We start from the raw sequence: 27381 nt of genomic DNA on the forward strand, positions 1-27381 counted from the left end.
ACAGGCTACTACATATTATAGCTAGTGGCGAACCGGGATTTACTACTTTATGATGTTATCTATACATTGTCTCACGAATAGAGGTGGTTAGACGGGTTCAGCAGTGCTAGATGCTTCATTCGAGATGCGCAAAACACTGCCTATCTTTCGAGAGATAGAGTATAGAAATAATTTTTTTTTTTTGTCCCAATCTGCCCCTAGTGCTAAACTATATTATATATTAGGGCGGTCCTAGTCGATAGGGAGGATTGTCCTGAATTATACTTTTTAATTTCGTTTGAATACAATTTAAAACGTTTTACAAATTGAAGGGCTGCGGGGAAAAAAGATCAATGTCAATTTTTTTTAAAATGAGATTTTGGTATCAAATTATTTGTATTGATGTATTGTATCTTTTATGCACTCGAACCATGGAAAAAAACAGATTAGTCGAGAGTAACGACCGCCAGAAGTTTATACATACAGGCAAAATGTATTACGTTTAGAAATTAAAAACATGATTTTCTCAGAATGTTAAAAAATTGACATTGATCTTTTTTCCTTGCAGCCCTTTAATTGTTCAGACGAATTCGATAAAATCCGTAGTAGTATGTAAACGTTCAAACTGGAACAAAAGGAAACAGACCAAGTACCTATCTAAATAAAAAGCTACAGCTTTATAACGAGGTTAGGCTCTAGTTAAATTGTATAATCTTTAGTGCATTTAAAGTTTATGATATAATAATCATTAGTCATTATATTATGTACTTATGTTAAGAAAAGGGAAACAAAAAAAACACAATTTCAATATTATACAAATAATATATAATACCTATCATATATATTTATACTTATCTAATATATTTAAAGTATTATGATTTAAAAAGGAATAAAATGATTAACATAAACCAAAAATGAAAAGGAAATGCATAGAACTAAAAATTAATGAAATATAGTATCGATCAAGTAGTCACTTGCGTTTATCAAACATGTACGTCGTAGCCAAGACTTTCCATTTCTGAAACAAGAAAATAAAATGTGATTAAAATATACAATTAAATAATTCTAAGGAATTGGAGTCCAAAATTATAAGTTATATAAGTAGCATCACCTATAATTATAAAATTGTTTTTAAAATATTTGATCAAAGTAATAATAGTATTAAATTAATATCACAGCAGCTCTAAATTATTACAAAACAACATTTAGTTATTGATTCATACAGTAAATTGCTAATGCCTTATCTAAATTGTTTGATAAACCGTTTATACACATTTATAAAAGTAATTTAACTTTAGGCTATTTATAAACTATTGGATATAATATAAATTATACAATGTGTTCGTTCTATTCTGGTTTTTCTCAATAACTCTACAAAATTTCTATACTTAATAATTATTGCTTTAGAAAAATTAGTTTTTGAGTAAAATTATGAAAATATTGCACATAGTTTTATTTTATAGAAAATCCACTAAAAGACATAAATAAAACCCCGGTATTATAATTATTATTTTAATAATACCAATTTAAAATAAATAATAATTCAAAATAGTAAAGGAAAGGAAAAAAGCTACAGTCTACTTAAAGCCTAACGGCTAAAATTATAAAACATGGAACATGCTTTAGCCTGCTGGCTCCTGAATAGTGATTATTTCTGATTGATAATCTCCTTGCGATTAATGACAATAGTATAGTCATAATTATATGTTCTGGTCAAAACGTTTGAACGACGACTCGTTATATTATATGTTCAAAGTAGACGCGCTACTTTCGTGTCGCATTTAATGTTGTTATTTTGTGTCGTTTTCGAGCTGAGAGGCCAAGGCTAAAGCATGTTCCATACTGGAACAAACCGCCTAGTGTGTAAGACACTTTAAAAAATATAGGCCTAATAATATACCTTCGACGATTCGTTTGTTTTTCTTCATGTTTATGAACCAATGTTGATAGGGGTAACTTGGTCTGATTCCACCGTATACCGTTGGTAAGTATTTGGGGTCGATGTGCTTGTGCAGTGACTCCATGTTCTTTCCGTGGAAAAAAAGCTGAAACACAAATACTTAGTTAAGTTTGACTATCTCAAACTTTTAAACCAATACACCAAAATATCACACTTACCATTTCGTGGTATCTGCGACCTAATAGTGGTTTGAACAAGTTAAACACCGTGTCGAATACCCAAGATTCGTTCAGTATGTGAATAGCATACGTTTTTATGGGAATAGACGACTGAAATAAAACACAAAAATATATTAACAAAAAAAATTATATTGTAGTATTCGAGCATTTCATGAAAAAATAATGATGAATATATCTGTAAATAATATAAATGAATGAAATATTTCAATAGGTAATTTCATTTTTCGAACATTTATTATATTTTTTTGTAATAAATGCAATGTTGGTTTAATACCAACAAAACTATGATTTTTACCGCTTAATTAATCATACTGCATTATTCCAATGCAGATAACCAATAAATTATTCAAACGTAAATTATGTATTTTTCTAAATTTTTATTCAAATCTCCTCACTTAAGGAACTATTATTTTTAAACCTATTTATTGTTTTTCCAGTACTGTAATCACTATTAATTAGTAGGTATTACATTATACAAATGTTATAAAACATTTCTTAAACGTGTAATCGTAAAAAAAGTATAAACGCGAAATTTAATACGAATTTTTGGTATAATTCATTTCCATAACTGCCAAATAAAAATTACCTATTACAAAAACCTTGTTGTCATGTGTGATTCTTGACATATTACAATATTACATGATAAAATATATTTGAGATATTTTTTAGCAAGATAAAAATAAAAAAATTGACTTCATTATGAACATTTTACATAATATATCTAATACTTACAACAATGAGCTCAAAGATTTTCGAAACTACTTTCGGCGAAACTTGGTAGGCGTGTTGCATTGTGAATCCACCCAAATCAAATATGACCACACCACCGAGTATCTGGGCTGTTGGCTCAAGCACGCCCAGTTCGAGTGTAGCATATGAAGCTTTCAGTATTTCCGTTATGTCGAAGTCGTTGATGTTCCATTTGCCTATAAGTCAAACGGCTATGGTCAGTGTTGTAGCAATGTAAGTAGTTGAATAGATGAAAATATATAATTATTTGTTTATACGTTTCTATATTATTTTAATGACAATTATTTAACAAGAACAATAATAGGTTTTTTCATTTTATATTTAAACCTTTCTGACTTTATTGTATTGTCTGTTTAATAATTAGTATAGTTTATAGTATATTCGAAATATCATGTACAGTATTATTCGTGTACCTAACAAAAACATGAGAGAAAACATAATTTACGAGGGTAAATAATTATAATTTGTTACGGGCATACTTTAAAATGTAACTCTAACTTCACAGCGTTGGCTACAAATAAGCCTTTACTATCACCATTACAATTAATAGAATACAATATTGTCTTTAGTCACCGTTCCAATTACGGCGCTTCGGTTATGTAATTTTGACACGAGACCGTGTGTAGGTTAGGTGGTGTTGAAAATTCGTTGGGCGTATGTTGATGTTGATTGCCACATATATTATGTTTTTTCTGCACAATCATAATGATCGATTCAAATTTTAATTACGTTTACTAGTGCACTGAAAACATGATCGGATAAAAAATTGTTGATCCCGGTGCGATAGGAAAACGTGGAGAATTCGATGTTTAGAAAGTATTATCGGAATTTTTAAATGTCATGGGATTGGATTTTACACATCAACACTGTAAACTACACAGATAATTCCATAATAGCATGTCACGTTGTAATAGTAGTAGATCGAGCCGAATTTCAATTGAATTTAATCGAGTCCTGATATCATTCTGAACAAAATATATTATATCATCTTAAAAACTAGACGGATAATTTTTTTTTTTATGAAGGACATTATTAATGGATAATAACATTAGTATTGGCCTGATCAAATGGCCGGAAATTGTTTTTAAGCATTGACGCCAAACATAAGTCTTATACTCCTTACTGAATTAAACTTAATCCAACACAGCAAAATTATAATCATTATGTTTTTCGATTTTTTTTTTTTAAGTTATATACTATAAGAGTATTTTTTAACTAATATAACTAATTAAAAACACCGTCCACTTGTTGTTTTTGGAAATATGAAAAAATGTAACATAAAATGTCGATGTGAATCGTTCTCAGGATAATTTTCTTTTAAAGAATAGTAGTTTTATTGATTTAATATAATGTGGCAATGTGTTTTATTATAATTACTTAGTTCTAAAATAAAACTAGTACTCAAAAACGATTCATTTTCTAGTTTTGTTTACTACAGTGGAATTAATATTATTTTATTTTTAAATATTATTTTTATTATTTTTTTAAGTTTCGTAACGCATTTGAAAACTTAGGGCTGTCCACAATGAACTAAAATGATAGTATTAGATATGTGTAAATACACAGGGTGGTTGATATTATATAATTTGACTATCACCTGGACTTGTTTACGTGTACCGTAATTATTTAATTGACAACACAAAAATATTATCGATACGATAATAATTATTGTCTACATATTTATACTTAGATACATGGAATGTCTCTAACCGTCGACATTTTTTTGCTTATGCATGCAGAGACCTTCGCCGTGGTATTGACACAATAAATACATAGCTGCATTATTATTAATGACAATAACTGCGGGAACTTGCCGTGAATATAATTTTCCTACAATTACAATCACCGGTAACTACACATTTCACAGCGATTGTGAATTAAAATGTGAACAAATGAACAAAAAAAAATAATAATAATAATACCGAATCTTATATAGAATATAGGACAGTTTAAAGTAGAAATTAAGAATTTATGACACCCAAACTGAAAACAATTAATTTCAATAACAGTTATTGTTTTACTATAACACAATCACAACCAACGCATTCGAGGAACTATTAAAGTTTAACCTCTTACGCAAATTGCATTTACGATTAGCAAAATATGCTATTTAATAGTATTTACTATTAATTCTATTATTTTATAGTGGTATTTTGCATTATCATTAGCAGTAAAGCCTAAGCGTATTACTAAGCGATTTATTGCTGATTTTATAACGATTATTTCTGTGAAATTCAGGATTACAATTTAAAATGTGTTTCATAAAACATAACGATATAATAATGATAGCCTTATGAGTGTAGTAACAATGGATACGTTTCGGAATGGCCTAAAGGTAGAATAATAAGTAACACATACCCTACTACAACACAATAATTTAAGATTGATCAAACTAAATAACCAATATAATATTGTTATTGGGTCTGATATATAACTGATTGTTAAAATAACAGTTATTTTAACAATCAGTGTGATTTTCAAGACAATTTTCTAATAGGGAATTACGCGATACGATCAACAAACTATATCACGAAATTGCTTATGCCACGAAAATACCTTCCTTCACCCTACAACGAGTTTGAGCCAGGTTTAAAGCTGTTCCTACAAGCATTATAAGACTTGGCTATTTCAACAAAATACACGATAGCTCGCAGAACGGTTTAGTTTTTATAGCTAAGACTTGCAAACTAAATTTGTTTAATATAGTTACACAACTTATACATTTATACGCATCGCTTAAGAATATTTAATAATTTCTGTTAACATTATTTTAGCCATTTTATCAGAAGAAGTTGAGTGGTAACTTTTAAATTATCATGTTTTCCCCTTTACACACGTCATTGGCCCTAATCAGTTTCCGTAGGTTCTATAAAAACCTAAGATAAAAGTACAGTTTTTAACATTTGATCTTGTTTATGTTTTTTTTTTACTTTGTTGCATTTTATAATCTACAATTAGCACACTGTTGTGTACTTTCATAGTTAATTATACTGTTGGACTTTAAGCAATCCCAATTGAAGAGAATAAAGTTATTTAAAAAATAACGTTAATAATTATTCTTATGTATTATTTTTAGTTTCTAATCAATCGTTAAGATTTATGACGTATGATTACGAAATATTTATGTTATTCGATTCTCATTTCTTCTCTGATTGATTTCAATAATATTGATCAAATATCCTAACACATTGTTATAGTTTTATACTATTGCTTTATTGACATTAATAATAACACTCATTTTCCTCTCACCCCTCGTTAATTCAATATATTTTAACGTTCACTTCAACACATAAGACCTGGTCCCACAACAGTGCTATTGAACAAATTTCCTTTCACCCACAGCTGCACATGTTGCCTCTTTCCGCCTTATCCAAGAACACAAATTATCTTGAGAAGCCACATCTTCAATTTCTCCATTCTCTTGTATGTGTCATAACAGATATAAAATAAAATAATTAAATTTCCTAGTATTATTTTATTTATACCTCTTATAATATGTAAAGACGTTATAGATCCCCAACTCTGTTGCTATTAGTAACTTTAATTGGATTAATGATAATAGATAATATTAATCGTTAAACGAGAATATAAATATCAGTTGAGTTCTGATACTTAATACTGTTTTGTTTCAGTACATACACTTGCTCTGCGACTCCTTTTATTATTTCTAAATCAAATATTTTGCCATTTATTTGATTTTCAAGCACGTCCTTTAGGTAAAATATTACTGGTTATAATCAAATTGACATATAGCCTACACTGATCCATGTATTTAACTATTTATAATAACTATACAAACTTTATGTATAAATTGAATTTAGTGTAATTTTGTGTCAATTAACATCTTAAACGTCAATGTTCAGTAAATGTTAAACGTTCAACAAATATATTTTAATAACAATATAAATTTTCCATAATGATAACTTTTAGAAAACCTTTAATAATGGTAGATAATACCAAATACTAATATGCACATTACACAAAACTTTGATACTCATTTATTTAATTACTATCATTGATTTGCGGCAATAGCCGTTCCATACGCACTGTTTTTTACGGCCTATTGGCTATAAGCAACGATCGAAAGCGCTAAATCAGGATTTATCGGATGTGTTTACATTTAACAAAGATGTCAAATCTAACACTTAGTGCATAATAACATTATGTAGGTGGGTTAAACGAAAAACTGACAATAAAATAATAAGCATAAGGAATTTGTGACTTTTCCAATTGTTTACCAAATGATTGTCTAATATTACAACGTTTTTGGCAGATTTTTAATTTTAGCAAATAACGTTCCATAGTAAGTTAATTTATGAAACCTTTCGCAAATATTTTGTAGATGGTTCAGTTATTTTTGTGAGCAAGTATAAATTCTAAAAAACTACTGATAAGCTGTGGTGTGTACTGTGTTTACCGGTATTGTAAAGTATTGTTACCACGTTACTAATATTAACTAATCTACCAAAGTTATTAATTTTTATTATGATAGCAAGTATACATTATTTAGTAATACCTATACCGTACATTAATTATAATAATAAATAATTATTTCAAATTATTAGTGTAATTAATCGATATGCAGAAGTACTACTACATCTAACAATGGTTTAGCACTAACTCATCGTGACATAACAATTATTATCATTACTATTATTATGATATTCACCTATTCTGTAGATCAAAATTCGTCTTCCTGTCTGCTCTGTGTACGGTAACACGCTGAGCACATCGGCGTCTCCAATGAACGACAAGTCCAACGGATTGATTTTGTAATAATCTGGGTTGTTTTCTCTAAATCTACAGTAGTTGACCAACTGAAACACAAACAAATTCACTAAATCAGCGATAAAAACAAATAGAAATATAATTAAAACTATCTTTTATTTATGCCTAAAATACAATAGTAATTTATAATTACACAAATGTTAAAATACTCTACTGTGATAACTATAGTAGGTATATAAGAGCAATAATTTTCAGTGTAAAAGAGCAATGTCAGCAGTATAAACTGTCGTGTCCCGGTGTGAAAAGTAATTACCAAATTGATTAAATTTAATTTTTGTAACTATAAGTATAACCTATTTTTTTAAACATTTCATTTTCGAGTCCTTCGATACACGACCTATTTATTTAATAATTATCGTTGTTCTTATTTTTCACTTTAACCAATGAATGACGTTATACTGATTTATATCAGCTGTATTCAACGGATCGGTAACAGTGCAATAATATTATAATAATAAAAAATAATTAAGATAACGATAAATTGCGGTACGCCAATTGTGTGGCTATTACAACACACAATGTCGCGTAACGATAAAATAATACTAATATTAATAATATAATACAATTATTTAATTTGTTCATCATTCATTTCTGGTGTAACGCTCGACTAATTTGTCACTACTCGACCGGCAAATCAAAACCCTGTGGTTAGTCTCATATTGGGCAATACTAAAAAAGTGTTTGAATTTAATAGCACACTTACATCAAAATCATATTTTATTATATTTAGAAAAAAATTACTAATATGTTTCTTTTTTGTCATATTCTTGGTAAACATATTAGTATTGTTCTTACAACCTTAGAGAATTAAAACCAATCGTCACCACGACTCTATCACATCACAACTACTGCAACAACCAATATGATGATGTTGTTTTTAAATAATTATTACTGACTAGTCTGCATGATATTAATTTTAAACGTTTTATTCACATCCCAATTTTCGATGAACCCACTGTTAGGCGTAAGGAAAACCATAGGATAAATAATAAATAATTTTTTTACTTGATGATACAGCGTTTTAAATTTTAATAATAAAATAAAAATAAAATTAAAAAATAACAATAAAAGAAATTAATAATAATATCTAATAAGGATATTGTTTATCTGTTTTTAATTATAAAATGCTAAATGCAATTAATCCTTTTTTGTTTTAATTTTGTAAATTGTATTAGGCGATTTGCATGTTGTCAGGACTCACGTATAAGTAATTTATTATATTATTATTACTGTTATGGTAAAAAAATAAGACCTCGGTTAGGTTAGGTTAGGTTAGGACTTTTATTTAAAAATAGTCAAAATGGGAAATGCTATCAGCTATCGTAATATTGTTAGAATAATCACTGAATTAATCTTAAATGTAATGTGCAACGTGTTAAAATATACACTGCTGGTAATAAATACTAAACAAGCTAAAAATTAAAAATCCATTAAATATTTAATTGATTTAGGTCCAGCTAAGAGTTAATATTAACTGACTATAGTCAACTAACTTATATCACGTTAATTTTATTTAAAATCTAATATTTTCAACCCGGGTTATTAGATTTTTTTTATAGATTAGCTGTTATCAAGCATCTTATAATAATACGAAACAATATCTGGTCAAATTAAATATCAACTATATTAACAACTTAAAACCAGATGTTTCTACGACCAGCCATTAAAAAAAATTATTGCAATTACTAGTTATGATTCGTCGAACTACTGTTGATTTTTTACTTTTTCCGAGTAATACTCTTACCAAGTATTTAGCAATATCGTATACATTAAAAAACTTGAAAAATTGTGTTGTCATAATAAAGAAATAATGTAAATAAGTGAGGTATGTTTTTTTTTTAAGAAATAAAATCGAAACCAGATTCACAACACAGACGGTAAATACGTCCTCGCCCTCTCTGTCGTTTATTAAAAGTCTAACATAATATTATCATAATCCGTAAAGTTGCGTTATCGTCGGTCATAAGGAGTTTGTAATAACTAACCAATTGTCAATATTTCGAGAAAAAAAATTTAATAATTAATTGATAATAACGACGCGACGATAAAAAAACACTATTGTCATCTATCCATTGTTTTGGGTGTTTCTAAAATAAAAAAAAAACGCACACAGACATAATTCGAGTGACCTACTATTAATGTTATAACTGCACACGGTGCACGTGTCGTTCATTATTTTTTTTTTACTTTGTACTTAATTGATGATGGCTTATAAGGGACCAAACTAGAAACGTATAATAACGTTCCAGCCTTTCGTGTTATTATCGTAATTCATAATAGTTGAAGGGGTGAGTGGATAAAGGTGTTGCCTCACAATTTCAAAACTGTTCAGGAGACAACATTTTAGTCAATATATTCTAATGCTTGGAACTCTTTTCATTTTAAGGCTCAACACACATTAAACATGTTATAATATTTTACTAAGTCGTGTGATATATCCTATAACACTCATTCATTCAATTTAATCTATTTTTAAAACTATTCAAACTAAAAACTATTTTATAAAAAAAATGTCACTTAACGCCACTATCCACTCACTATCCTACAACCGTGATCAACAAGTGGAAAATCGGTGATGATAATATTCGAAAATTTTATAACGGCCGAAAACAAGCAAAACGTCGATCAGCCGTCGTCTGAAAACGTCACGTGTTACACGTTGAAAGTACCTAAATGCTTGTTACGTTTTATCATATATATATATATACACACTCGCATGGTGTATAGTGTTATATTATTATTGGCGAGTACTCAACACAGTTTGTTGATCCTTTGCTTTCACGGCCGTCGGTGAAAGGAACCGACGCGACGAGGCCGCGCACTTATTTACACTAATACATCAATAACGTGCGCCACCTATGCCGTCTAATGTGTAATATCTAGTAAGTAACAGTAAGTTAAGTAGTTAAATAGTAAAGTAAGTAACTAAGTAAATTCAAATAAGTAACAGTAATATGAAGCCCGACAAATGCGAAAACACAAACATAATCATAATTGTGCATTATTCGAATAAAACGCGATTATCTAAATATAATCAGATCACACATTATTCTTGTGAAAATTATTCCAATATATTTTTATTCAAATAACTTTCAATCATAAAATATAATTCAAATAATTCCCACGTAATTTGTTTTAACACGATTCCGTAAAAATACAATAATATATAAGAATGATGGGAATACGAATTTTCACAACTGGGAACACAATTTAAGCAATGAGCTTATATTATGAGTTGTGACCTTTTTTAATTTCCACGGTAAGCCGTCGATCTATGATTTTTTCCTAGCCTTTCATAGTGTTTAGCCAACATGTTCTAAGGAACCTATTTGGTATAAGCGCCGTCCTCGTCGGCCTGTATGAATGTTACAGCAAAACGGCACTGCATACAGACTGATGCATCAAACCAGTTATACTATAATACTATGCGGTCGATGAGTGGCATAAAAAAACGTTTAAAACGAACGCACAGATGCAGTATCGAACAGTTCAAAGACGCCGTTTCGAAACACGTTTATGGTTCGACAATAATTATTATTATAATTGATAAAAATAAATAGAATAAAGGTGTCTGTGATGGCCCCGGGGCATTTGTAATGCATCCAAAAGGTCTTGCGGTTACGACATATTGTTTCTCATTATACAACCGTCGAGATGGATGCAATTTGAACAAATTGTGATCGGTCATACATAATATACGTCCATACGGGCAACGAACAAATGCGAACCATACGGTTTAACGCCAATAGCTATCACTATCAATCATTAGATAACATAGTAAAAATACATAATATACGAGTACAAATTGTACTTGTGCTTTTAAAAGTAATAAAATGTCGAACTCCTGCGTCAAACCGATACAAAATATAATATAATATACGGTTGCTATTTTAAAATTTGCTATTTTCCGGCCGCAATAGTATGCTATTACCATCCGAATTGGTTACATAGTCTGACTGACTTTACTGAATCCAATTCGAATCATGATACAGGCAAAACACACTCGGATAATAATCATCTTTAGGTGTGCAAAATGTCGACTCTTTACACATAAGCGATATTATGATTTAATGATGCTAATAACAGGGTCACGTCACACCCTGCTCACGGTTATTAACGTCTCCGTCATTTGCATTGTCTTCGTGTCATATTTTTTTATTATTTTTTTATGCTAACACGCAATATAAGCATAGACAGAATAGATAAAAAATATAAACATCAAACTTTACACAACCATGATGACTTTATCGCCACTTAGACACGCCGAGATATCCTCAGTCGACCGCTATATTGTCTTGATTAGCGGGCAATTTGATTAAGGTTATTTCCATGCATTTAATCTCCTTGAATTTTACTTCTGAGCCTTGATGCAGCCAGAGAAAACGACATGTTACATACGTATTTTATTACTTTGTTTTATAATACACAATAATTATTACTCGTGTGAAAATTACAAATAATAAAATATTATTTTATCGCGTTCTATGCGTTTAATGCGAGACTTTTTAGAAGTCTGTACTTTGAACACTATTCACAAGCACGGGAATTATTACACAAGAAGCATGCGTAATGTGTTTTCAGTTTTTATGTATCACATCTCAAGCTCGTTTCATTGTTGTTCTAGGTATATGCATCAAATCAAATTCGACGCAGTGCTGCGAAGGTATATTGATTTTACAGTGACAACCTTATGCCAATATCATACAATGTTTTTGTGCGCGGGCCTGGTTCTATGATGCCATTCTAACTACTGCACTAGATGGATTTATAGTTGAAACAGTTCACACCTTCTCAATAGATCTCACCCCAATAAAATTTTGCTTATATTTTTCGGCTTAAACCCTCAGCTAGTATTGATAAAAAGTTGAAATAATCCTCAAATGTATTTGCGGTATTAGCCACAACACTCTAGATTATACAGCGAAAAAACAAAAAAGGGAGACTCGTTTTTGGATTAACAATAAAAAAACAACTTTTTAAAAAAATTGTATTAAAAATTGGTAATTTTACAGAAAAAACTGTAAAAAAATCAAATGAATTAAGTACGACATATTATGTCATGACTTAGGTATCCTTTTCATTGTAATTTGTATTAATATTTTTATTTTTGTTATCTACGGCCACATATTGGTATTAAAGCGTTTACTTGAGAATAATTGTATCAATTTTAATCATAAAAGTAATATTCTGTTAAATTGCAAAGTAGTTACTATAAGAAGTCATAACTACAGAATTCATAATGTCTATGAATTTATAATATATGATGACAAAATATGCAAAGAGAGAAAACGTTGAGCAATTTAGATGATAAACTATGTTAATCCATTAAAACGGGACGTCCCGTATATAAAACACATTTAGGTAATACACGCCAAATGTTATTATAATTTATTCTAAACGAGGCACAGCAGTTTTCACTTTTCAGAGGGCAAGTACGTATATAATATCTTATAGTATTTGACGTCAATACATATATAGTCGAACATCCATGTTTGGCAGAGCATGGTCCATTCGAAACCAATTTTAACTGTAGACAAACGTGCACGGTATACGGATCGAGTTAATTTTTGTTTGAATGAGAACACACCTAGACCATACCCCTAAGTAATCAATACAACAGCGTAATTAAATATGTAATTATTACTTATTAATATACTGGGTGTATGCTCAGTCATGAGGTTTGAGAAATGTGGGCGTTTCAAATCAAATTGATTTCATATCCTAAATTTGTTTTTGCATAATTAAGAGATGGGGTTAAGGCAACAAGCGTTCCACAAAATATCACTCATTAGTCATTATATATAAAAATATTTTTAAGGTAAATTAAAGTTTTTAAATTATGTTTTTTCCGAAATGTTTTACTTTTTTTGACTGTTACACAAACTTCAAACTTTTTAGTTTACCAAATTTTGAGCAGATTTTTTCAATAATTGAATTACTTACTAAAAGCAACATAATTGAAAAATATCAAGTTCCTTATTATTGTATTTGTTATTTAACGGGCCCTCTCGCAGCCTCATTTTTTGCTTAAAAACACGCCTCATTAAGTGGTTTTGTTTCTATAATTTAAATTTTATTTGAAAGAGAAAACTTATTAAAGCGCATCTATTTCCGATATTAAACACGCTCCTATTTCCCATACCTATCGACTATTTTACGGTTTAAAAATCATACCTCGTCAAAATTACTTTTATAACACCATCGCCTCCGTTCAATTTTTTTTTTGCTATTCCATCTCATTTACTCTTTGGCTCATCGTGACAACATCTCATTAGCCACTAATAGGCAATTTTACGACTTTCCATCATCTATAATCCTAATGTTGGAATTGACAAGAGTAATATTTCAGAACTTAAAATTAGCCTTAGCCCCCGAGTATTAGAAAATTATTAGACAAATCATTCTAAATTATACCAATAATTGTCCTCTGATTGGACTTTTTTTTATGTTAGTATTTGTATGTAATTATAATACATTTATAAAAGTAAACCCCCTCATAAATTGTTGGCACAATCCTATTCCATGGTACCTACACGTATATAAAGGTTAAGTCGACGTTAATATGGATATAATTTACAATATAATATGCCATGTGGCAATGGGAATCAATTAAAATCATTCGAGTGTATATTAAAAACCGTAATGGATAAATGAGACATCGGTTTAACAGTGACATTGGAATGGGTATAAGAACGGCGGCGAGAGGACGAGGTAAATTTCTAGAATGTTCCTAATGACGCCACGTTATTCCTTACAATAATGTAAATACCAATGCTTTGTGCTGATAACCGTCATAAAAAAAAAAAAAAATCCGTACATAAAAGTATAAGTAATTGTAAACGAAGGTAGCCGTTGTTTGTCAAATTGGCATGCTCGTGTTGTGCAATATGGCTGTAGGTAAAAAAGCATACTAATAACAACCTATGCGCGTTCTGGTAACATAATGTACTTGTTTTCGATCCGGACGGGAGACTACCTTGACCGTTAAAAACCGGAATGCTTCACCGGAAACCCGAGATGGCGGTCGGTAAGGCAAACTTGCGATTATCCGTCGCCGGAACCTCTCCTTTGATTTCGGTGATTTCAAGTAATCCTGACCAGGGTCAAATCTATTTCTTGTATTTTTACCATCCCGGACTTTCCGGGGTTCGCATGACAGTAGTTCCGACTCAAATAAAAAACGTTGTATTTCCTGTGCCGAATAAATTAAACGACCGTCCCATCCAAACCATTAGCAGTTTAAATCAAACCCGATTGGATAATGTAAATGTATGTATATATACCACATGATTATTGAAGTCATCCAGTAAATATTTTTTTAGACAGGAAGAGTTTATTGTCAACACGGCCAAAATCCGATTTTAAAGCCAGTTTAACTATACCTACATTGGCTAGTGATCAAAATATTACTTATACCAAACAAATTTAACGATGTGAAGTGCTTGGACACATTACGCACAGCTCTATCTATAGAATATTAACGGCGTGTATATTTTTAATTTAAAGTTCTTTAATCCGGCGTAAGTTGTTGCCCGTTTATTTAAATTAATTATTAATAATTAATTTACATGGTTTATGTATAATAATCTTAATAAATTAAAAACCTGTAATACTAACTTAACTGAAGTTTACCTAAAAATAAAAAGATTTTAGCTCATATTTCTATCCTAAACATTAGTTTCAGGCTAATAAAAAAATATGTTGAGTTGGGCAAATACAAAGGAAATAAGTGCTTATTTTACTATGTTTACTTGAAATGTAATAAGACAAGTGAAGAAGATAGTATTAAACAACTTGTTACTAGCTTTAGCTTCTCACATCTATATCAAAGATCACTAATCAAAAAATGAATACGCGCTTGTATGTAATCATTCATAATAATTCCATATAATCTTGAAGTAGAAAACTAACTGTAACGTTTAGTTCTCCTTCAAAACTGATTATGTAGAGGAAAGCGTGCTGTGTATATACACTATAATTCAGACGTCGTGTCCGTCCGTGACCCAAAATTTATTGAAAACCGTTTCCAAAATATGCGTACGTTAATGCAACGTGTTACAAAATCGTTTTGCTCCAGTTAATAGTTTAACAATGACAATTGCCGTTGGAATCTGATTTTGGTCATCTTCAGTAATCCGACGTAACCAGGAGTGATTTTCAAAAGCGGTGAATACAAACTTTGAACCTGGGTCTGGCTGAGCCACTGAAGGTATGCAGTATTGTTTTAGTGCTGGGAATTATTTAGATCAATATACCTAGACAAGCTGTTATCTAGATAAAACCTACTCATATTTTATCTTTCTAGATAACTGTTTTGTTAGTAGTGTTTAATACTGATTTTTTTGCATATTTATTAAATTAAAAGTCATGAGTGTCAAGTAAAAACAACGAAAATCAGAAGTACTACATACACAATAGAAATATAATCCCATTCCAGACTTACGAAATAGTATGTTATTATTTATTTTTCCGTACCTCAGGTTTAAATAGACCTCCCGGTGTTCGAGGGCGGCGGGTGCGTTCGTACCGGCCCGAGAACGCACCACCAGCAATTGTAAATAAAGTTGTATAAATTAGTAAAACTATTCTATAGTAGTTATAAGGTAGTTATTAGCTATAAGGTAACTTGTAATTCAATTTCAATGGGGCCTAATGTGAATACTGTTGTTGGGCCGCCACCCGGAGAGGGTGTGTTATTTATGCTGACCTCAAATAGTAGGGATGAAAACGAACGAGAAGAACAAGAAGATTTAATAACTGGATCACAAGCCAGCTCACTTGTACACTGCCAAAACACAGTAACACCGACATATTTTGGAAAATCTTGTACTAACTAATGAACATTGTCAGCCCGCTAAATTATTAAACAGTAAACAGTAAGCACACTGCACAACTAGTATAACACTAACTTAACGAGTGTTCAATGTTCAGTAGAGTTGCTTTTCATTGCGATTTTCCAATTGTTTTTGGTTACTGTGTTTTGACATTTTGCAGACGTGCCGATTGCGTGTCTACCTTCTGTATAGATCTGTGAATTACCGCACCAAGACATTTCGAACCGAGACGGACGACATAGTCCGGTTCGATGGAATATTGTTCACAAATAGACGTGAACAATAATATATTAGTATTTGGCGTACGTCAGCTTATTCTATTTTCGAAGGCGTCGCGGATTAAACAATAAATGATCAGGTGCACACAAAAGATAACTAATAGCCCTCACGGAGTCTTGTTTTGAACGCTATTTTTCGTTATGACGCCGTCCTTCGACTACAGTGTTGGCATTAATTATTTTTGTTGTCATTATTATATATAATAATAATATGTTTTGCGAAACAAAAAAACCATCGTTGTCGTACGGAGAGAACGGTCGGAATCGCGACCTCAGACAACAATCGTCGCTTTCCCGCAGTAAACCTAATTCACAGTAATTTTTTTCCAAGAGCCTGAACAACACAAATGCGTTTACACCTGTTGGCCAATTCGTATTTGCGGCGCAAACGCGGTCTACGTTGCACGTATACTATGAGATATCCTTTCCTTATTTTCCCTTACTCTAGCCAGATTCAATGCGTCTACCCCTGAATCCTCCATAAATAGTGAATATGTCTCTGAATTGTTTAGATACCATAGACTAACAGATAATACATAATATAGATGGTCCAAGAAAATAGATAATATTTTTACAACATTAACTAAAATTTAAATATGTATACGGGTACCATGTAATACGGGTTGTGTCATAATATGTAAATAATTAAAACCTTTATGATATGTTTTGGTTGTACTACGTTTCATACGACACAATTCAAATATTTGTAAATCATTTAGGCAAAGTCTAGTCGAGTCTAGATTACCGATTGGACAGAGTTCAGGTCAATAAAAAAAAAGTAAAAACAATTCCCAACGGTCTGAGTATGCTATCGCATATTCTAATATTGCCAAATGTAAAATTTATAATGTTAAAAAATAATAAATGACGCCATAAAATACTTTGTCATAAATTACATTTCCTTTAAAAATAATGTCAATTTAGTAGTTTTTCATTTTGGAGCGCTTTAATTCTTGTTATTTTACAATATTAGACGATAATCAAATTTCATCTTTTAATTTTTCTCCAGAGCTCTATTCAATTTAAAACTTAAGTGGTAGCATAATTAATATTTATTTATCTTTTTAGATTAAGAATCATTTACTGAAAATGTTAACTGGTCGATAACCAATTTTGGATAATTACTTTCAAAGTTACTTAAGTTAAAATTTAGGACGGTAAGGGTAGTGCCACAGATAAAAACAATACTACACTACACCATGCCTCCCGTTCTAAATTTGCTCTGGAGCTCTGGAAAAAACTATAAAAGTTGAATACTTAATAATTTTATAATATTTTAAAATAAGATAAATAAAAATGTTTTTCAAAGAAAACTACAAAATGATGCAATTATTTTCGTAGAAAATGAGCGTGTTACGATAAATAGCCCACCCTGTATACGCAATAATATAGTATACCACAGTAACAATACTAATGCAAACAAATTCACTTTTTAATATTATTGTATTATTCTAAAAAACACTTGACTCACCAGTTTGTACGACGGCATAAGTTTAAAATGCCGAGCTCGCAAAAATCGCAAAAGAAACAATTCGTCCATTCTGTGAGGTGTGATTTCTCCTTTTTCTGGAAAAATAAAATAGTACAAAATCAAAATAATGTTTTCCACAATTGTTTTTTTTTATAAATTGCTTATAGCAACTTGTTGTGCACTACAACACATTGAAGAGTACATTTAGACTATTAGTTATTACTTATTGTTTTAATAGCTCTTTTTTTTATTATTGTTTTATTTTATTAATTATTATACGTCTTGCTCTTTTGATCTTTAAAGTATGTTGTATGAATCTAAAATTTTTTTTTTTAATTGAAGAGAACCCAAAAAACTTAATAACATGATTATTGCATATTATATAGTTAGGTTAAAAGACATCACCAGTATTGGCTACTATGGCCAACAATAATTTATTTGAATATAAAATGAGATGACCATAGATAGGGAAAATAAATTCTTAAGGTAGCAATAGGTAGGGTCTCCACCCTAATACATTGACCATAATATACAGGGTGATCAACTTATCGTGAACCACTCAATATCTCACTGGGTGTAATAACAAATTTAATTTTTTTCTTTACATAGTGTTTTTATGCAATGCGCGATCTCAATTTTTTTTTTACCCCCTCCCAACTTAGTTTTTTTGATAAAAACTTTTGACGTTTCAAGTTCAGGGCAAGAGGAAAAGTGGAGTGTAGTATTATTTTTATCTGTGCACATTTCCCAACCGCACATTTCCATCCATCCAAACTTTTAAACTCTTATAACTTTAAAAATAGTTATCCAAAACCGGTAATCGAACAGTCAAAATTTTTAGTACATTATTCTTAATTTAAAAAGTTAAAAGTTAATACAATGTATGGGTTACCGTTTAAGTTTCAAAAGTTTTCATCAAAAAAACTAAGTTGGGAGGGGGTAAAAACAAAAACAAATGTGAGAAATTGAGATCACATTGTGTAGAAACATTATGTAAAGAAACAAATTACATTTTTTATTAAACCCAATGAGTTATTGAGTGGTCCACGATAAGTTAATCACCCTGTATATACCTACCACAATAGTACAAATTAAAGTTTGCTGTTATTTAATGTACAAATTACAATTTGTTTTAATTTATAAACATTCACTTACGATTATTTAAGATTAAACCAATTTATTTTTTATTGACGTTGAAAATAATATGCTAAACTAGTTTTCGGCTGTATACAATTAACACACCATGAAGACTGAGGAGTAAGCTTAAGTAAATGTAAGTTAGTCAGTTAGGATAGTTTAAACTTTTTGACTTGACAACGTGATCGTTGAACGGCTACAACGGTTTACAAAAGAATAGCTTTTCATTTATTCGAACACAGGTTGGCATAATAAGCGAATACACTCATCATTTGTACACTCTACTGTACGGTTTACAAAATAAAACTTGTTTCAGTATTTCATACGAAAAAGAGGAGAAAAAAAGTCACCGAGCTCGTGCGTAATTTGATAAATGTATATAAATCATTATTAGTTTTGTTTTTTGTTTTCGTGCAGACAGCGCGCGAAACCTTGAAAAACGATTGAAACCGAAGGAAATGATAATTACACGGACGTAGTTAATTCGCCATCGTTATAATTTTATATTACAGTACGTACATGCTAGTGTTTATGTATTTTTGTAATAATAATATTACCATTATGAGCCAAGTTAGAGCTGCCGGATCAGCTTAAATATGAGACAGGAAATAAATTAAATATTCGCAGAACTCGTTCGAAATAAACATTTCGTTTTGCGAAATAAATACTATGCAACCCTAAGGGACCTCATAGGATTTATCATTTAAAGCGTTATTACCGATTATTATAGCTTCAATAGTAATGCAATATATTATGTTTTTATAATCATGTTGTTAGAATTTCTTGCCTTTTTTTTATATTACATTTACACGCAGCTAATTCTACAGTCAGCAAATGTTCAATAAAAATAATAATACAATTCAACCTTATCTGAGAAAAATGGTTGATGTATTTTTTTTTTTTTTTTGGCTGCAGATTGCCAAAGTTATTTCTAAAGAACACCTATAATATTTGGAACTATTTCGGCTAGTTTTAGGAATGTTTTCGAGTACCGTATTTTAAACCAGTAACAAGTAAAATCAAAGATGTTTTCTCAATTTTGAATTACACAATATAATTTAAAGTATCTATAGAAATTATTATAGACTTGCTACACGACGAAGAGTGGTTAAAAAATTACTATGGCTTAAGATAAAAAAATGCATAATTACAAGACTGCTGCAATTTGAATTGTGCATACTCATGCTCATCAATTGGAGAGTTACATTAATGTGTAAAAAAAAAAAATTGCTACATCAGAATTTGTTCATAGTAATTTTTTTTAAATTCATTAATTAGTTGCGCGCAAACGGAACAGGCGTGCGTTTATTATAATATTGATGTAGTAATTATACTTTTGTTTATTTGATCAGTTTTTTGAACTAGAAGAAACAACGTAATTTTATCTCCTGCCTAAAAAACATGCAAATAGAGGTGTATATATACACCGTGCAATTCGTGCGTACGATACGTTTACTTTCGAAGGTAAATGAAAATTTCCCCAGTATAATATTATATTATATAATAATAACCTTAGTCACGGTGGTCGGTGTCAAAGCGAACGCGGTATATTATCATAGATAATATTATTTATAAAAATATGAGGCGTTTAATAATAATGTACAGCTTATAGCGGTGAACCATTTACAGTATTTTAATTTACAAATTAATAAGCACTTTTAGTTGTGATCGACTAGCTGTTCAATGTGCATTTTTCGTAATGATAATCCGGTCCAGATGACTGTTTTCTATGGCCTAAGGTCATTAAAATAATGGACATACAATAACCATAAGTCTATTACAAAAGCAAAACTAAATTTATAAATTATTTACATAGTTTCAATAAAACTAAAATGTTTATTAGCAATACTATACATTAACACGTTTATAAACATTTCAATCGAGTTTAATATTTGCGTACATCTCTGAATAACTTCATATGTACCTAAATATTTCGTCCGCCAAAAAAAGTGTTAAATATTAATTGTTTTGAAATAAAAAACAAATAAGAGTAAAAAAAAAAAATAGTAATTTAAAAAAATGTTTAAATTAACTTGACTGATTGATAAGTTGATATTTGCTTTTAACTTTAACGAAATTAAATATTTGATTAGATTTTAACTCTGAAATAATGTAATAATATTGTAGTTGGCCTATCAGTTAATTAGGGTAAAATATAAATAAATAATATACTAAATAAAGCCTTAAAATTAATTATATATTTTTTATTTCTTATATTTTTAAATTTTAAACATTTTTATTTGTAATTATAAATCATCTTATTTAAAAATAAACCTTTAAAAGAACAATAAACAATAGTGTGAACGAGTGCCCAAGTCCCTAGCCCAGCTAATCGATTATATAATAATTATACTAATTTTTAGTTGATAATTATATTAATTATAAGTTAATAATTTATTATTCGTTATGAATAATTATATTTTTAATTTTTGTTAAAAATCCGCTCTTGAGATGTCGTTATGAATAAATAGAACCAGCAATCTAAGGCCTATTTTTAGCCCTAATGTTTTAAATATATATGTTTACTAAAACAGCTAATCAGTACCTCGTTAAAGTCCTCATATTATAAGCTAGAGTAGAATGGAAACAGAACGTGAATAATCTAGGTCAGCTATAATGTTATAATGAGTATGTCGTAAAAAAAAATATTGTAAATCTTACAGAATATTAAAAGAAATGCATTATTATAAGAATTATAAATTTACATGAAACACCTTCATGTGGCATATGTAATTGAACTATTTACTTTTGGATTAATAATGATATTTGGCAAGTACCTAAACAAAAACCAGTTCTACGATTTAAATAATAAGAAATGTTAAACGGAAACGATCAGTTTTATCCTGTCCTGATAATATAATTATTAAACACATAAACTAAAAGCCGTTGATAAACAATTGAAAAAAACCAAGGACATGCCGTGTTTATTATACTGTTTTTTTTTAAAGAAATTATTGTAACGATAAATCGTGCGCGACGTTGAAACAGGAAAAAGAATATTATGCTGTAAAATCCGGAACACCTTGGTGAGACCATGGTTCGGTCTCGGATGTGGTAAAAAGTGGTTGAAAACTATTATTATTACTTGCTTAGGTACGAGAAACGATATATTTTTTTTATTATCGTTTTATAGGCACTGGGTAGTTATTTCCTTAATTGGTTTTTGTTGTACATTTTTATACTCGTAACAACGACAACAGCGTATCAGCAGTAGAAGTCTACATTAAATTCTTAAACCTACGTTATGACTGTTAAAAAAGTGTTTGAATTTTGATTTATGAATAATCGTACATCTATACAAGCCGTTGGTCGTATGAAACTAATTTATAATAGGATCAATATTATGCACAAATTACCCGTCAATTATAAAACCACTATCAAACACGTTAACTATTATAATGTTAAAATCCAGTTAGTTTTATTATTATTACTCAGAACAATTAGTTACTATACTGTACACGAGTATTGTAGTAATTTGATCAAGTGTTCAATATTGTTTTAAATAATGCAATTTAAAACAATTAAATTAAATAACAGAAGTATTAAATTTGCACGAGAAATAATAATATGACAATTATACACAATTTTTGTTTTTGTAGCAATCTGGTGACAATATTGACTGAGTATTCGATTACTTGGCAAATTTTCAAGGCTGAACACGTTATTATGATTTATAATCATTAAATGAATTGTAATAATAAATAACATAATATCTAATTCTAATGGTTTATTGAAAATTAAACTAAATGTATTAGAATAAAAGCTATTAATTAATGGTTGTGCGATAAATTATGCTAATTTGAAAGAAACATTAATTCTATTATATTTTTTATATTTCTCTCTTTTTAATTATTTCATTGATGAAAAATAATTGATTAAATAGCTAATTAGCTAACCGATAATTGAGCAACTTATAATTTTGTAAATAAGTTTAGCAATATTAAAATAAAGATAAAATGTTTTAATATATTTAAATTAATCAAAGTGCTTTTTATATAAGCGTTGGCCTACGGCGTGATTTTAAACAAAAAAAATCACTATTTTTTCATTACATCTGCGAATCTAGGATATTAAATAGCAAGTACTATTAAATAAATGTACAGAATGATAAGTCATTAATCTTAAGTGCCAAACGTGTTCACTGTTCACATGCCCCGCACTACAGGCAATCCCTACATTCTCCAAGCAGAAATTCGACTGTTTTCTCAGTCCTCGGTCAATTTATTTATAATAAAGTGACGCCCGTTATTAATTATTATTTTTATTATTAATTGTGTGTGTATGTACTATGTAACTTAGTCGTTGGGCTAAGTTTGACGGACGATACAACACCATTAGGTATTGTGTAAAGCTATTTTTTTTATTGAAGTTATATATTTTAATAGTTTACAACAAGTAAAATTATTATGGTAGGTAAGGCTTAAGAGGGCGTCGCACCGCCCATTTTTAAGGAGTAAAGTATAGGATTTTTTTTACAAAATCTTAATTTAAAGGTTAAACTGTGATGTGTAATTATTAGTTCAATAACTAGGACTCTATTTTGGTAGTTAATTTATTTTTTGGACTATCACAGCATCCTTGAAAGCGATTTAAAAATGTTTTTTCATCTCAACTTGTTTAAGCAGACTGAAAATAACTCGCTTATGTTTGCATTTAGAGTAAAAGCACCAATTATAAAATTAAAAGAGAACAATATTTCGGAGGGCAACACGGTGCGTTTTTTCATTATTCTAAGTATAACGCTCAATACATAGTTTAGAAATAACGACTATTTTAACATTTTTAAATGACTTTAACTTTCTAAAAAATTAATTTTTTTTAAAAAACGCACCGTCTTGCCCTCCGGAATATTGTTCTCTTTTAATTTTATAATGGGTGCTTTTACTCTAAAACCAAAATTAAGCAAGTTATTTTCTGTCTGCTTAAACATGTTTTTACCACTGAAAATCACCGGTGCGACGCCTTCTTAATGTAAAAAAAACATACTATAGTTGGACTATTAGGTAGATTATTGATGCTGAAATATGATGTCTATCTAATAAGAATAAAGTCATGTGTACGGTATGATAACCTACAAGCGTGATAAAGCATTTGTCGATGAGTTTGACCACTTTATTATAATATAATATTTGATTAGAATGAAGTGTACATAAAATATTATGCACAACGTAAACAATAATATAAACCATCATTTTATCATCAAGCAGTATTCACATAAAATACATCCATAGAATAGATATTTTATTAAGCACTATGCAAATTTATTAAAATATGCGAGAAAATCTTGAATCTAAATTAAAAAAATCACATTAGTAAAGTTAAATTGTTTACAATGATTTATGACATTGTTAAACGTTTAAAAAAATTCGATGTGATGATTTAAAAACATTTTATGTCAATGTCTGCGCATCATTAATAAAGTGTTAAGGTTTAGTCACGATTAGGTTAGAGTCAATAAGCTAGTCATTAGTAAACTATTTGCGGATAAAATGGCCGAACAATTGGTGGTTTGATATGAAAACACAATTTATTACCTCCGAAATAAAACATATTAGAATCTGAAAACAATTAAAAACTAGTTACTTTATCAATTGCGTTTAATAAGTCCGTTTTTTTTTTCAATTTAATTTCCTACGTACAAAAAACAAACATATTACATTATCTAAATAGTTTTTAAAAAAATATTGAAAGTAGGCAAATATTAAAACAAATTAGCGTTACGTCACTCAGAATATGTTATAATTAAATGCTTAACTACACACCTTTTTGTTATTACTTATTTTTAAATAATAGTTAAACTAATAATAATTGAAATTTGGGTAGCTCGTCCTCAAAAAACTGCTGTTTTTAAAACAATGTTTTTATTTTTGCTACGATATAGTTAACGTGACTCTATGGTTGAACTTAGCCATTTAGGATTCTATAACATGTTATAAAGACTTCGATAATAGTTGCGCAGTTAATAATATTATGTTAATTAATTTTATAGGGCTTATAGAATTTTAAAGTTTTGACCGCTGTATTATGCAAGACATTCAAAAGCTACAGATAACACTTCCTCAATTGTTCTATTATAGGACATGCCGCGATTTTCTTGGTGGTCGTACATGGTGTATTCTACATTAGTTCCGACTAATTAACAGTGAGCCAGTAGAATTTTCTAAGTTTTTCTTATGAAATTTATATACAGGGTGTACCCATAAGTCGCATTCTACGGGACGTCTACATAATAAGCTCTAACTTCTAAGAATAGATGTTTTGTATTTTTTTTTTTAATGACAAAAACTCAGGGTATTTCGGATTCTTGCAGGTTTATTTTTAAAACTTCCAACAAAAGTAAAAATAAACCATACCACAGAATTTCCCGAAAAACTCTATAAAAAAAAAATCACTTAATTTGTTTTAAGTTTTTTTTTTTTTTAGAAATTTCCCATAATCAGTTTTTACAATAAAATTATTCGTATTTTTATTATATGATAATTAATAAATAAGCACTAAAACAAAAAATTATTTGATCCCACAAAAATTCCTGAAAAATGTCCAAATTATTTTTGTGTCACACCAAAATTACGAAATTTTGGACACAGTTAGTCGAAATGGATAATGACCATTTTTGCAAAAAAAAATCTAGCTGCCCTTTTTTTATAAGAGAATTTTTTGCAAAATTCCACGGTATGTTTTAGTTTTAATTTTGGCGGATAATTCACAAATAAACCCGAAAAAGCAAGCTCGTATTTTTTATATAAGCAAAAACAAAATCAAAAAATCTATTCCTAAAACCATCCGTAGAGTGCGACATTTGTATATCCGATCCACCTACCCTGTAACATTTTTTATCATAGACAAATGTCGTTTTTTTTTTATTAAACCCTTATTTTAAAAATAACACCAAAAGCCACGTTAGTGTAATAATATAGTATTATGGTTACCGTAGATCATGTCTTCCAGCTCGGCCAATAGTTGGGTGCGGCTCTCTTCGGTCTCGCCGAGCCGGACGCGCGCGTACTCGGCCGCGTCTTCCGTGATGGTTTCCAAGTCCAAGTCGGCCAACACGTCGGGGAAGTCCACCGACGTGCCTACCCTGGTGGTGTCTTCGTCGTCCGAAGGTAGCTGCGGCATGTTTTCTAACTTGTCACCCGGTCCCGGACCCTGAAGGTATACTGAAGGACAATAATGCGCGTGTACAAATATCGGAAGACGATTTCTTAATCTCGATAGCTAGGGATTCAATTTCTTAACGACGCTGTCAAGATCTCGACTCATAAGACGCGTCAGGGTGGGCTGTCGGTTTGCGTGCGACTGAACAGTGAACAACGACCGAAAAGCGATAATGCACGTCGAGAGCGCGTCCGGTGTTGTGTGTATACACACACTAATCGGAAGGACCGTTCAAGGTCGCTTCTCCGCTGCACCGAGTTATCTGTTGAATCTTTTTGAAAACGGAAACGGCGTTGAAGCGTCTTGGTGTTTTTTTTTGCACTGAAAACACCGACCTACACACACACATTCGATATCGTTTTTAACTATTACATTTTTTTTTGTTTATACAATTTTACCCGTCTACGCATGAACGTGGAGAATGGAACGTGTGTCTAGAATGTAGCTGCTGTCACACACACACACATACAACAGGTACCGTTTTGTCGTTGCATCATCATCACTACTGCGGTAGTTGCGCAAGCCGAACCGTAACGAAACGCTCGCCAACACCGACCGCCATAACGTGCGGTGTGCCTGCCATAATAACGACCGGCGTACACAAGCGTAAACGATAATAACAACCGAGTAGTATATATGTAGCTGGTATAACGATATTTGATAGCAATAACCGCGATTTCACTCTCGGAAAATCTTGTGAGATTCGACCCGGTCGTTTTTCCTACCGCAACGTGCAGTTTTCCTTCCTCTTGTCCTAAAACAAAACCGTTGCACCAGTATGTTGCTGAATTGTTACCCAACGCCGACGTTTGTTTTATTATACATTATCAATGCAAGTAGCGTATGA

The 27381-nt window shown here is 30.2% G+C and overlaps 1 protein-coding gene across 1 annotated transcript; it reads right to left on the bottom strand.

Annotated features, from left to right (window-relative positions):
* Nucleotides 1-787: 787 nt before the first annotated feature.
* On the bottom strand, nucleotides 788-27042 carry LOC126844174 (alpha-tocopherol transfer protein). Its single transcript, XM_050582088.1, has 7 exons — nucleotides 26306-27042; nucleotides 18240-18334; nucleotides 7538-7685; nucleotides 2851-3044; nucleotides 2098-2208; nucleotides 1880-2024; nucleotides 788-997 (listed from the first exon to the last, which is right to left on the bottom strand). Exons 1-7 carry the CDS (start codon nucleotides 26493-26495, stop codon nucleotides 963-965), a joined length of 918 nt encoding a protein of 305 aa, XP_050438045.1. The 5' UTR covers nucleotides 26496-27042; the 3' UTR covers nucleotides 788-962.
* Nucleotides 27043-27381: the final 339 nt, after the last annotated feature.

The sequence above is a fragment of the Adelges cooleyi genome, unplaced genomic scaffold, assembly GCF_023614345.1.
Source record: "Adelges cooleyi isolate 19-005CV unplaced genomic scaffold, UGA_ACOO_1.1 ACOO_flye_CR_arks_rails_tigmint_CR_PRNA_651, whole genome shotgun sequence".
In the NCBI taxonomy this organism is placed as follows: Eukaryota; Metazoa; Arthropoda; class Insecta; order Hemiptera; family Adelgidae; genus Adelges; species Adelges cooleyi.

Coding starts and splice junctions, on each gene's coding strand:
- LOC126844174 (XM_050582088.1), bottom strand. CDS start 26,495: ATGCCGCAGCTACCTTCGGACGACGAAGACACCACCAGGGTAGGCACG. Junction 7,686..18,239: donor TTATGCCGTCGTACAAACTG/GTGAGTCAAGTG, acceptor TTTGTGTTTCAG/TTGGTCAACTACTGTAGATT. Junction 2,025..2,097: donor GTCGCAGATACCACGAAATG/GTAAGTGTGATA, acceptor TTTGTGTTTCAG/CTTTTTTTCCACGGAAAGAA.